This window comes from Mytilus trossulus, chromosome 4, assembly GCF_036588685.1.
Source record: "Mytilus trossulus isolate FHL-02 chromosome 4, PNRI_Mtr1.1.1.hap1, whole genome shotgun sequence".
In the NCBI taxonomy this organism is placed as follows: domain Eukaryota; kingdom Metazoa; phylum Mollusca; class Bivalvia; order Mytilida; family Mytilidae; genus Mytilus; species Mytilus trossulus.
In genome coordinates this window covers 46,315,784-46,329,253 of record NC_086376.1, presented here as the reverse complement: position 1 = coordinate 46,329,253, position 13,470 = coordinate 46,315,784, and the positions used below count along the sequence as shown (strand labels likewise).

The 13,470-nt window shown below is 30.3% G+C and overlaps 2 protein-coding genes across 5 annotated transcripts in view; one reads left to right on the top strand and one right to left on the bottom strand.

The window, feature by feature from the left end:
- Positions 1–4,828, bottom strand: part of LOC134715381 (limbin-like) — a 40,440-nt gene extending 35,612 nt beyond the window's left edge. Inside the window, exons 1-3 of the mRNA XM_063577529.1 lie at positions 4,667–4,828; positions 2,531–2,675; positions 1,286–1,459 (exon numbers count right to left, since the gene is read on the bottom strand). Coding sequence (XP_063433599.1) covers positions 1,286–1,459; positions 2,531–2,668 — 312 coding nt within the window. The 5' untranslated portion in view covers positions 2,669–2,675; positions 4,667–4,828. The remainder of the gene's footprint in view (positions 1–1,285; positions 1,460–2,530; positions 2,676–4,666) is intronic.
- Positions 4,829–4,884: 56 nt separating this feature from the next.
- Positions 4,885–13,470, top strand: part of LOC134715382 (trichohyalin-like) — a 33,930-nt gene continuing 25,344 nt past the window's right edge. For 2 of the 4 annotated variants that reach the window (XM_063577530.1, XM_063577534.1), the window contains exons 1-2: positions 4,887–4,980; positions 10,606–10,859. In XM_063577530.1, coding sequence (XP_063433600.1) covers positions 10,671–10,859 — 189 coding nt within the window. In that variant the 5' untranslated portion in view covers positions 4,887–4,980; positions 10,606–10,670. Of the gene's footprint in view, positions 4,981–10,605; positions 10,860–13,470 lie in introns of all 4 variants that reach the window. The other 2 variants (XM_063577532.1, XM_063577533.1) reach the window with 2 other exon arrangements.

Here is a 13,470-nt window from a genome sequence, read left to right as displayed (position 1 = left end):
CGATATTACCTCTTTTTCTCCTATTAGTTCAACAGAAAAAGAGTACCTTTTCAAAAATGTATGTTTCTTTCGATGGCAGATTGTGAGCGTAAATGATCGGTGACCCCTCTTTTTTATTTTATTTTTCTATAAGGTATAAGATAAAGTTCATTTATAGAAAAAATTAGGGAAATCTTATATTAAATAAAAAAAAATGATTTAGACCCGCCAGCCCCCTTAACTGCAAAATAAACTAGGTTGATCATTTATCAGTAAAATACGGAAAAATATAATATTTTTTTTAATTTTCCTCTGATACTGTATTTTTAACATAATCAAGCTCCTGTTTCAATTTCATAAAATTGCATGCAGCTTTGACAAAGTTATTGATGACAGAAAAACTTCTACCTCAGATTGAATCTGAATGATGACTGTAAAAAAACTAAATCCATTTATCAGTAAAAAAGGGAAAATGAAATTATATATTTTACAAATATTGCTCTTACTACTATATTTTGATCATAAACAAGCTTCTGTCCAAATTTCATAACATTCCATGAAGCTTTGACAAAGTTATTGATGTATAAAAAAACTTAAACCATAGACTGAAAATAAATGTTGACACTATATTTCATGTAGCCTATGGAAAATGAGATCGACCTGTCTCTGTTTTCATGATTGAGTGAAATGTAGTTCCTTGTTATTCAATAGTAAACAGTTCCGAAGTTCCGAAACATAAAAATTAAGAAAAGAGAAAGTCAAACTGATCTACTTTAACTCAATTGATGACCTTATTAACATTGAACAGTATAAGGATTGCATGAAAATTCAGATGATCTGAATCTTATTAAGACTTTTTATAACTTACTATGCAGTATGGCCTTTGCTCATTTTTGAATTCTATGTCATTTGGTCTCTTTTGGAGAGTCGTTTCATTGGCAATCATACCTCATCTTCTTATGTATATGATACCAAAGATATAAACTTTTAATAAAGGTCAAAACACTGTGTGTTAACTGTTACCCAAATGAATAGAACAATATTTTCAAATTTAATGAATTGTTTGGTAAAAATTGTTTTATTGTATGAACAGTCAAACCTATATGTGAAGGTCACCCTTTGGACTAGAAACAAAATGACTTTTTACCACAACCTTTGAATCCAGGTTCAAAATGTAGATATTACAATATTGGGAAAAGTTTTCTCATATTACAGGTGACCTGACAAGAGAGATTTTCTCAAGGTGACCTTTATGATAGGTTCGACTGTACAATTGATTTGTGTACTTATACAGTAAAATACAAACCTCAATGACTTTTTCAACAATAATTGTTGATGCAGGGTAGATACCAGATGAGTCATTAAGTCCAATGATCTCCATGTGATGGCCATTGGCGGTAATTAAGGAAGGATACCTCACGTAATCATTTGTATTTATATAGGCAGGATCCAATGCTGCTGAGTTCACATAATAGGTGTCCTGTAAAAAAAATATAACAATCTATTTGTTAGCTGAAGGAAAACAATTTGAAATTCATTTTATCTTATAACATTTAAACAAAATCAGTGTTCTCCCCAGGGACTTTTAGCATCATGGTAATGTGATTCTATATTTCTGAATGTGATCGATGCTATCTGAATTGATATTCTTATAGATTGTGTTATGGATGTGATGCTATAATTTTAGAAACAAAATAGTATGTCAAATTTCTTTGTGGCTGGTGCATGTACAAAACTAAATATGCATTAATATTGTTTCAGATTATTTAAACCCGATTCAGGTTTGCACTTGTCCTCAGTCAGGAATCTGATGTTCAGTAGTTGTCGTTTGTTGATGTGGTTTGTAAGTGTTTCTCGGTTTTTATTTACATGTAGATATGACCTTTGGTGTTTCCGTTTGAATGATTTTACATTAGTGATTTTTGGGGCCCTTGCTGTTCAGTATGAGCCCTGAGGCTCCGTGTTGAAGACCTATAATGATTACCTTAATAAATTGTGAATTGTGAAAATTGAATCTCATTGGCACGCATACCACATCTTCTTATATCTTACACAATGCACTTAAAATTTATTATATTTCTTTTAGTTTTAATGGAAGCACGTTTGTTTTTCATCATTAGAAGTTTGCAGCGATATTATCAATGCCATTTTACTTCATCAGATCAATAAAATGTTGTTGACAGATATCTCTGGGTCAATCTTGCTATCAAAGGAAATCAATTTGCAATGTTGCCCAGTTTTGTGTTGATTAGAGTAATATAGATGTAGGAAATGAAATAAATTGATTCTATATACATGAATTGAAAGATATCATAAAGTAAACAATGATGGTGACCTATAGTTGTCACTTTCTGTGTCATTTGATCTCTTGTGGCGAGTACGTTGTCTCATTGGCAATCATACCACATCTTCTTTTTTACATAGAAAATACTTAATATTAAACTTTCTTTCTTTCTATTGGTTCCATATCTCAGTGGTGTTCACCCATATGATACTTCCTTTTATTTGTGAGTTTTTTTTACAATCGAAGAACACAATTTTATTAACTTACATTTAGATTTATAACTTGACTTCCAACAGTTATAACTGCATTTTCTTCATAAGTTAAATTTAAATTTGATGTGTATTGCTGTCCAAAAACAGGGGATGTAAATCCAAGAAGGGCAAATATGGCATACAGTAATTTCATTCTTTTTCTGAAATGAAAAAAAGAAACTTTTCATATTAATACATGTACATCATACATAATTGTACATATTACAGTTATTCTGACAAATTAAAAGACATTAAACAGACAATTATATATTGTAAATAAAACAAAGAGTTTTCAAATTGTCATCCTTTTTCTTTTCATTCAAATGCCAAAAGAGGCTGATACATGTAATCATCACAACAATCATGGTTAAGACAATACAACGGTTCCGGAAAGTACGGATTCAACATACAGATATATAACACCTGGCTTATAACATTTGCTATGACTTAACTGTCCTGCTGAGTTACTTATATATCAAAATAGGTTGGCTCTTGAATTTATGTTCTGCTTTTTGTTTTATTATATACAAGTCTTTGTGTTTAGCATTGAATCAACAAGGGGGATAATAATTCATATAATGAAGAAAAGTGACCTCAGGTTAAAATTTAAAAAGCAGAGAATCTAAGAATTTTTTTTCATAGCAAATGGATTTACTCTAAAACAATATATATACCAAAATACATTTGTAACATACAAAAATATAGAAAAAATAAAATTTGAGTCTATTCGCCCAGATTCACATTTGCCCGAATACCTGGGTGTGTTTGATTACATTGTAAATACCAATACTTACTTGAATACTATTGAGATACATGAATGGCCAACATGAATATAATGGCAGTGAGCAAAAGAAGATTTGAGGTTCAAATTTCCTAATGTGCACATCAGTGCCATATATTTATAAGGGTTCCAATCAATATGAAAGAATGAGTTGGATGATGCACTGCATTTAAAATGTAGATTCTTTACAGTGCATATGATTATTGTATCAGTTATTATTAAATAAAACAATGCTATTTGTAACTGATCCAACACTGGACAGAATTCTAAGAAGGAAAGTGCAGTAAAAGGGGGGGGGGGTCATTTAAATCCGGGTTCGTTCGAGCCCATTCTTGTTCGCACCCACTCATGTTCGCCCCCTTTCACTTTCACACCCTACATGTTCAGGCCCAATTTTGGATTTAATAACTTTGTAATCAAGTTTTGGCAAGTAGTATTCTTATAAGTATAACTGTTTTCGTTTGTCTCAAAATAAAGTGAGACACTATTTTTCATTGTCAGTGTTGAATAAATCTTAATTATGTTTCGGATAGTGTATTGTTAAAAAAAATAATATTCCTTTCTAAATAAAGTGGGATTCTGTCAACGTTTTATTTTGTGTTGAATAACTCTTCATCATGTTTTGGTTAGTGTATTGCTATAACTTTGTTTCATTGACTTGTTTCAAAATGGAATGAGATTCTGACTACGTTTTTTTGTTTGTGTGTTGAATAAATTTTATCATGTTTGATCATGTTTTGGTTATAATAGTGTATTAAAATTGCTATATTTTATTGTTTCATTGTTTCAGATCAAAGGGACCAAGCTGTTAAAAACAATTATCCTTAGTGTTTTTCATTTAAAATATTCAATCTTTTACTCATACCAAACTATAAATACATTCAATATTTAGACGAAATCAATTAAAAACAACAATCATGATTTTCCAATTATTCAACTGGAATTTGAATAAAAATTGGGTGCAAATGTGTAAGAGTTTGAACGGAACTTGGGTGTGAACGTGCGTACATGTAGGGTGCGAAAGTATGTTGGGCGCGAACGGACTTGATACCGGGTCATTTATGACATTTCTTCTTCTTCATTGTAAATATTATTATTATAAAGCAAAGGAGAATTCGATCATGATGATGCTGTGTCATCAACAAATTCTCCTGATGCTAAGTCATCAAGTGCAGGTGCTGTATAAAGTGTGGTAAATGGAAAACTGAAAAGGCTGAGTAATATTAGGCTATTTAACTATGTACAGCGTAAAATGTGGTTGGTGCATATTTTTATTTATGCGACACAGGGCATTTAAAATTCTATCTTATCAATAAAATGTGTATCCTACAAACTGAATAATTGCATTTTCGATTACCTCAACTCTCTTACCTCTGATATGTGTATAAAAATATAAATTTTACATATTTGATTATAATTTCTTGGGGCACCTGTCGTAACCAATCAAGCTTCTTTTCGAAAAACCTCGGCACACAGGAAAAGTCCAAAGAAAAAATTGAGTCTATGTCGTTGTTGCGCTTTCTACTACGAACACAGATTATTCAATTTTCAGGCGGAAAATTAACGTTGATTAATACCCATCGCGACTGATAAACAAGTAAACAATCATGCATGACTGAACTTGAATATAACGGTAATTTTCATTCTTTTTTTAAACGTGATCTCCATCATTTGAGTTTTCACAGGTAATTATACAATTATAACGTATATACATTGATAGAAAGAAAAGAAAATAGTGAAAGATAACAAACTCTTGTTAAATATATCACATATCTGCATGTATATAGAACAGTTACAATGATTGACATAATAAACAGTAAGCGTACAGTAAGCATCACAGTGACAAGAATCAGAGCTGTCAATCATATAAATTATGAATGCATTTGTTGTAGAATTATTAACTAGTATCATAAATGCTATCAAGACAGATGCAGGTTGTATTGTAACTATAGTGGATTCATAACTATAGTTTATTTTAATTGTAACTGAAACATTTCTTAACCTTATAACAATATTTATAGGTTATGGAAATAATTAATAGACTTTTTGATGAATTATGAGGGTAGTGATGCCCTTTATCGTCAGGCGTCAAATGGCTTTTATCGGCTTCCGTTAAGCGTCAAATTAGCTAAAATTTTACTGTGATCATCAAAATATCCTTATCGTGATTCATCAGAGGGTCTATCAAATCATTATTGCTAATTATCATTACCGTTATTTTTGGAAAAATGTAATTAAAAAAAAGAAATCAAATCATAAGCTATTTTTTTAATCCTATATATGTATATTCTTAAATCACTTTACGCCTTATAACTTTTCATCACCTGTCAATAATAGCTGTCATTAAACCATTAAGTGTTATCACTAAATAGCCAAGAATTTAGAATTTTGAAAATTTATATTACAATACTATTATTATTAGATGCACAGTTTGATCATTTTCGACTGAGATTTTCGAATATAAATAATAATTAACACAACTCATACATTCAAAATTTGAATTCGGTTCCTTACCTGGAAGAAGAACTCAAGAAATTTATTTTGGCTTCAATATGTAGACAATTTATAGAGATAAACACTTCCATAGAAAAAACAGACTCAGTATTAATAGATACACTCTTTATAACTATATATAATTACACACACGAAACGTCTCATTTACAAATCAATTTAGTTACATATCCACCAGGTACAAAACGACCAGGTTTCAAAAAGACTAACATTCATCAAGACCTGAGGGTCATACATTTGTACCTCTAGATTGTGCATAGGATGTGATAGCCATACCGTCACATCATCAATAAATCTGATGTATCCTACACACCTTGTAAACATGTATCATCCATGCTCTAAGTATTTATATTCCATTGTATATGGTTATAACATAAATATGATTTTGTAGTATTTATTATCTACAAGTTTGATGGTTTGAAAGAGTTTATATAGAGTCTAGACTATATATGTATGTTAACTTCTGTCATCTATGTTGACTCACTAGTGGTTTAAGTTAATGCTTTTTGGTAATTCATCCATATAGCTATTATGACAAATGTATGACTTTGACTGCTCAAAGAGCCTGTATTGTTACAATAATTTCCCTACCCAATGCATATGTACATGTACATGATGTATATATGTTTGTATCCACTTGAACACAACCATTGTCAACTTGATTCTGTGTTTATATTGATCAATACCCAGTGGGCACTCAACGTTGTGACAACGTTGAAATTTGGTTGAAAAATGGTCGTGACGTTGATCGACCTAAATTCAACGTTGATCTAACGTCATGGTATTCAACGTTGACTTCACAACGTTGTTTCAACGTTGAATTTACGTCGTTAAAATCAACGTTTAAACAACAACGTTAATTCAACGTTGGATTAACGTCAGTCAATCGCGACAGAAAAATCTTATTGTCAAAATTGAAGGGTACAGATATATTGGATGAGCAGATCGAACAAGGAGCAGTGCTGCAGTATTATAAACGATTGGATAATAAGTGTCTAATCTAGAATTTATAATACTTATAAGGGGGTCCACTGACTGCCATAAGCGTGAGGGGGTTTCCTCCTGTCGTGCTTCCATGATCCCTATAATCAATCATTTTATCCCACAAAAAAGGGGGTAGACCGAATTGCATTGTTTATGCATGGAAAGGAGTTTTGGACAAGAACAAGTGGTCAGGAGACATCACCAATAAAACAAATCGGCTTTTTCAAATTAATTTTGTTTTGTGTTTATTTTTTAAGTATCTTAGAAAAAATCAATTCTAACCAATTATTAAGAAGATCTAATTTTGGTTTATTAATTATCTATATTTTGGGAGATCTCGAAAACCTGTTCATGCTATTTTAATTATATGTATATCTATATGATATATTCTTAGGTTTTTTTTTTTTTAATCAAATCGATTTTTTTTATTGCTTTCATTCAATTAAATAAATAGGTGAAATTATTCGGTATATTTATTTAATTATTTTTACCGATTGATATTTAATATATAAACTTAACATATCATCGATGTACAATGTAATCATAATAGATATAATAATTGAGAATTTTTTAAATTTTCGCGGTTTTTCAACTGGAGTTCCGAATATTTTACATTTGGATGCGCACGCAAGCACGCGCACCTCTTTTTAACATCCGTTTAGAAAAGTTTGAAAATCATCCTCGAGAAATTATCGCACCAGACTGATGAACAAATAGTGAACAACTGCGTCTAAGGAATATAAAGAAGATAGAAGACTTTTCTGTATAAACCTCTTGATATAAGCGTAAGTCTATTTTATAGTTAAATTAACGAAAAATCATAATATAAACAAACACATTCAAATTATTTATCAGATTATCTGCATGTTTACCTTCACAGAAATTATGAAAAGGTCTTATCTTACTGAATCTAATTCAGTTTCATGTCAAAACATGATTGCATATATCCTCTAATTAGCAAACTAACATAAAACATATCTAGCCATGCACAGAGTCAGTAATATCAGAAAAAGGGGGAGGGGGTGTCATCGAAAACTAGCCATTCGTTCCAATACAACTCGATATGTTGTGTCTGACACACATAGAAATGGTCTGCTCTTAAACACTTTTTTGGTCTTTTAGATTTTATCGTTAAATACCTCTCATCTTTGATAGTTTTATCTGTATATGAATATTATGGTTATTGCCAAACACAGATCTGGTTTAAAGGATTCATGCTTTGTCTTGTTATTGATGCAAGTTGGTACAATTGTTTCAAATGAACATGTTGTTTTCTATGATTTAAAATAATTGTTTTATAATTGGTAGAATTTGATAACATTTCCGGCTTGTAAAAGTACACAACTTTATTTATGTAATTCAAATTTATGTTATTTCTATTCCATGCTTTCAGATGCTGTTCTAGTTTGCCACAAAGAGACACCAGAATCCAAAATATCCAAGCAGTGATCAGGACATTTGAAGTGTGCCCCACAGAGAGCAGAAGGAGTTTCTAGGCCAGAAGAATAAATCATTAAAACAAAATAAATTTTTCATTTTAAAAACCTCTTTTTTTTTTATTTCTATAGTTAATTTAGTGGCAGTAAAAAAAGGCAGTGAAATTTAGAAATACGTTATTTAGTGCATCTTTTTTTCTCCGGTTTACTCAATTGTATCGGGTGTATAGATACTGATTGAATGGAATGAGTAAACAGCTTGTTGATGGTATGGTTTGTACCAAATGCCTTCAAGTTAAATAAAAAACCAACATACGGTATACCCTCAAAAAGTCAAATTTCAGATCAACAAGTATCAATAAAAATGAAAAAAAGACAACTAAAAAGAAGTAAATACATGAAATATCGGATTACAAAAACCTAAAATGAGAACATCTTTTTTTATGGTCCTGCTATGTATTCACATAAAACAAAGGAGGCATTTTGTGTCACTGTGTCAAATTTGCTGCATTTACATAATTTTGTATAAGTTGGAAAACTTGATCAACCAGAATCAAACCAGTGTGCTGTAGTAAGATTTTCTTTTTTCCTTTGCTTTGAGAAATTGATGAGCTAGAAAAGTAAGCTTTGTTAATATTGATATATTTGGTTTCAAATAAAATTTGGTATTGTAACTGTCTCTTCTCTTTGTTTCTGATTGTTATTGTCTACTTTTCTCTTTTGGAGTCCCTTGTTGAGAAAGGAACTGTTGATGGACACTAACTTGAAATAAAACTTGAAAGTGGCTTTTTCATTTCATAATTCAGGTATCTTGATATTGTATTTGAACACGTGCCAATAAGGATTAATGTATATCCCAAAACCATCACTTCAACCAACCTACAAATGACCCAACTACAACCTAACTCGACCTGATATCAACCTAAACCAGACCTGATTTCAACCTAACTCGACCTGATTTCAACGTCACTGGACCGGATTTCAACATGTTATCAACGTCAATACAACGTTGAAACTGCAACGTTGATTCAACGTCAGAATTTCAACGTCATTACAACTTTCAAAACTAACCCAAGTTGTAACAACGTTGAAGACTGACTTTGGATCAACGTTGATACAACGTTTTGTGCCTGCTGGGTAGTGATCTCATTTCATATTTCCTTTATAATTTCTTGACAAAAACAGAATTAATGTTCATGTTCTTTAAATAATGATATATACATGTATAGCTATGTTCTTAATTTAAAAATTTATCATTATCATAATCAATTAATTTATTAGATAAAGCACACTCTATATATGATACACATAAACACATGACAAATAGTGTAAACACAGCAAAAAATGAATATATTAACAAGAAATTAACGACCTAGTATTTAACATACTTAATTACATAAAGAATCAGTTAGTTGGTCAAAATTAGATAATTTAATACCTTTCTGAATATAATCTATACCATGTATTAAGTTATTAACATTAGAAATATGTAATTGTGTGCAACACTAAAATGCATATAATAAATTCTTTCTTTTAAACCTCCAAGGCATTTACATGTATTACGATGTTTTAGCATTGTTAAATATAACATCTACCAAGCTCTTTTAAAGATTTTTTTGAAGAATTCATAGTTAGACTTTTTGAATATATACATGTATGCCACTAGATCTAAATGCTTACTTTGGCTATATGGCCATGTATGTTGGGGTATAAAAGTGTCAGGGTTTGGATACTATAACATTGTCTAATCAATAAATTTACAGAAATTACCATATCATTGTCCAAAAACAGATTCTTAATCTTGGCTCTTAAAAAGTGGTTAGTTTTTTGGTGCTTTTGTAAACTTCAGATACATGTTCCCCTGGTCAAATGCCCATATCGAATAGTAAAAATATGATAATTTAAATTATAGTCAAATAACTGCAACCTTATATATAATTAAATTGTCTACTTTCATGGTCTTCTCCATTATGTAAAACATCCTTATTCCATGATGAAAGCTTGTTACGTGTGCAGGGCAAAAAGAAACAAAACTTTTCTTATGAAGTGACCTTTTTAAGTCTCATCTTTTCTTGTTCAATTATATAGGTGAACATGGTGAAGTCATTTCGCTCTAAAATTCAGAAGTAGTATGAGGCCTGTTCATCAACTATAATACTTACACAACTCTTCTGATCTAGCATTATGTGGAAAACATTGTGAACTTGATCATTAAAAAAAATGAATTCAAATTTAAAAATTGTTTGGGCACATTATTTATTTATTATATTATTTTAAAATGCTTATCTATAAGAGATTTTCAGCATGATAACAGATTATCTATATGCTTTACAATTTGAGGTGTTTTCAGTTAGTTTTGAATATTTTTTGTATTTTTAAATAGAAATGAAGATCTAAAGAAAGTACAGTAACAATTTTGACCATCAATTGGAATTTTATCAGCAATGGCATACCGTGTCAGAAGTGGAATTCTTAATGATATTTGCCTACCAGTAACCGTTACATATGAAACAGAATCATTTCAAATAAATAAGGCATGGATAGGAGGTGCTTTTGCCTTGGGACTTGCTTTTGGAATATTAGTAACAGTCTTCTGTGTCCCAGTCTGCATCAGAGATTATTTTAAGAAAAGGGTAAGCATTTGAAAAATTCATTGTAATTGTATATGCTTATTTGTGTAATAACATTTTTTATTATTAGCTCATCTGACCTAATGGTCAAGTGAGCTTTTCTCATCACTTGTAGTCTGTCTTTGTCCTCAACGTCATCTGTTAACATAAATCTTCTCCTCTGAAACCACTGGGCCAATTCTCACCAAACTTTGTGCCACAATCATTATTGGGGAACCACCTTGCTTATCCTCAAACATGATAGCCATGGCTAAGAAAAAGACTATAGGGAGTAAAATGCAGTTTTTGGCTAAATGGTCAATTGGCCCCTAAGGAGATAATGCCTTTTATAGTCAATTTTTAATATTGTATTTGTAAATTTTTAAAATCTTTTACAAAAATCTTCTCCACTCAAACTGGAACAAATAGAATTAAAACTTAGCCACAATTTTCAGAAGGGTTTCTTGATTGAAAAATGTATGTTATGACCCTGCCATCCAACCAACATGGCCTACATGGGTAAAATTAGAACATAAGGGTTTTCTATAGTACATGTATGTAGAAGTCTAAGGAAAAACAATTTCAAATGGTCACAAAATGGAACACTTATTGAGATAATGATGAGGGGTTTTCAGTCACTCTTGTGTAAGACTTCACTTGGATGACCTGCTTCTAATTTTACTACTTGGACAAATTAAACTTAACTTGGGCTCAATTATTATTGGGGTATCTGTTATACTGTTCATTATGATTTTAACCCTATTTTACATGATTTCCAAAACCACAGTATATAATGTAGATACTGGTGAGAGACATAGACTCTTGAGAGCCTCTGGTTTTATACATGAACATGTGTACATTATATTTTATTTTATTTTTACTTAGTTGAAGTATTCATTTTAAGACATTCTTGGCTTTCAAATTTTTGGCTTAGATCTTTCCTGGTAAACACAATGGTAAAGGTTAATTAAGAAAGCGTTTCTGTCACTTGAAATTTTTAACATGTTGTTTTCATTTAATTTAATTCAAAATAATTTAGATGAAATACATAGTATCATTCACATGACACCCTAAAGTCATTTCTAAGTGGTAATAAAGAAAATTTATTGTCAATTTGTGGAAGATCTTTTCACTAAGATGTTCATTCTTAGTATATAATGTTCATGCTCATAGATTTTTTTTATCATACTAATTATAGGCAAAAAATGTAAGTTGCTTGCATTAGTTGGATAGTTTTCTTGCTTTAATTTTAAAAAGCTCTTTCTGTAGTATTTTAGAAACAAATCATGGAAATTTTGCAACAGTTGATTCCAGTTAAAATACATTTAATATTGATTCATTATTATTCGTTGGATACCAATTTTGTTGATTTCATGAGTAAAGTTGACCTGCATAATTAAATGTTAAATGACATCCAAATTTTCTATATTCAAATATAGTTGTAAGCAGACCTTGGAAAAACCTGGGACTATTATACTAATATACATATTGATAAATAGCGCAGGTATTTATGTCTCGTTCTAACGACTGTGATGTAGATATTATTACACTGATTGATGTAACAGTTTCCAGTCCCATTAGTATAAAAGTCCCAGGATAAACAATGAATCCATGAAAAGAAAAAATCTGCATCCAGAAAAATTGGTACCCACAAAAAATAAATGAATTTACAGTATGTTAACTTTTGACTTATATATATATATAGGCATGCTTCACATTCTTTGTGCATTGATAAATGAATAGTTTACTTCTTCTTTACTCTATAACCATAGCTACATAATTTCAAATAATATTCTTCTATGTTAGAAAACATACAATGATGCTGTTGCAAGATTTACCTGTTTTATTCTTAAATGATTGGTGATTTCACTCTCTTTAGTTCAACTAAATTTGGTAATGGTATTTTAGAATTTATAAACATTAATCCAAACTACAAATGAAGTTATCTTTATTGCATACAAATAGACTTGAAAAATAACTTAATTTTCATCTGATCATTGTTTAATGTCTAGTATAAATTGTAATATATTTGTATCCATTTTTAGCTCACATAATCTTAATAAAGTCCAATTTTGGCTTTTGCCATCATTTGGCATCTGTCTTAAGTCCCTTATAGGAGTTATTTCCCCCGAAAGACATATATATATATATACTAGTTTTTTGCAGAAACGATCCGAATTGTCATAAATAATTAACTAAAAGGAGCTCTCATTTGAGGCCAAATTGATCCTAAAATAATAATATTGGAAACACTTGTGATCAATTTTTATTTGTTAAGCCACAAATTCCCAACTATGATATCAAAATTAACTATTTTTTTCTAAAATTCTGGAAAATCATGTTTATGAGGTTACACTCAACTGCATGTACATGTGTCATCAAAGTTTTATATATTTTCACATTTTCTGAAAGCCTTACTCCTGGTGCTGGAAAAAATGATATCATACTAGAATGCTTTTTTGGATTTCGAGTAAATTTATTGTAATAACTATACAATTTCTTCTTTTTTTCCTTTGCTATGTGTTTAATTGGTATTTTAGTTTGGTTTTGATTTTTATGACATTATGCTATATTTAACACTGTACATTGTATTATAAATGCTTTTATTATTGCCAAAAGTTAAACTGGATAAGTA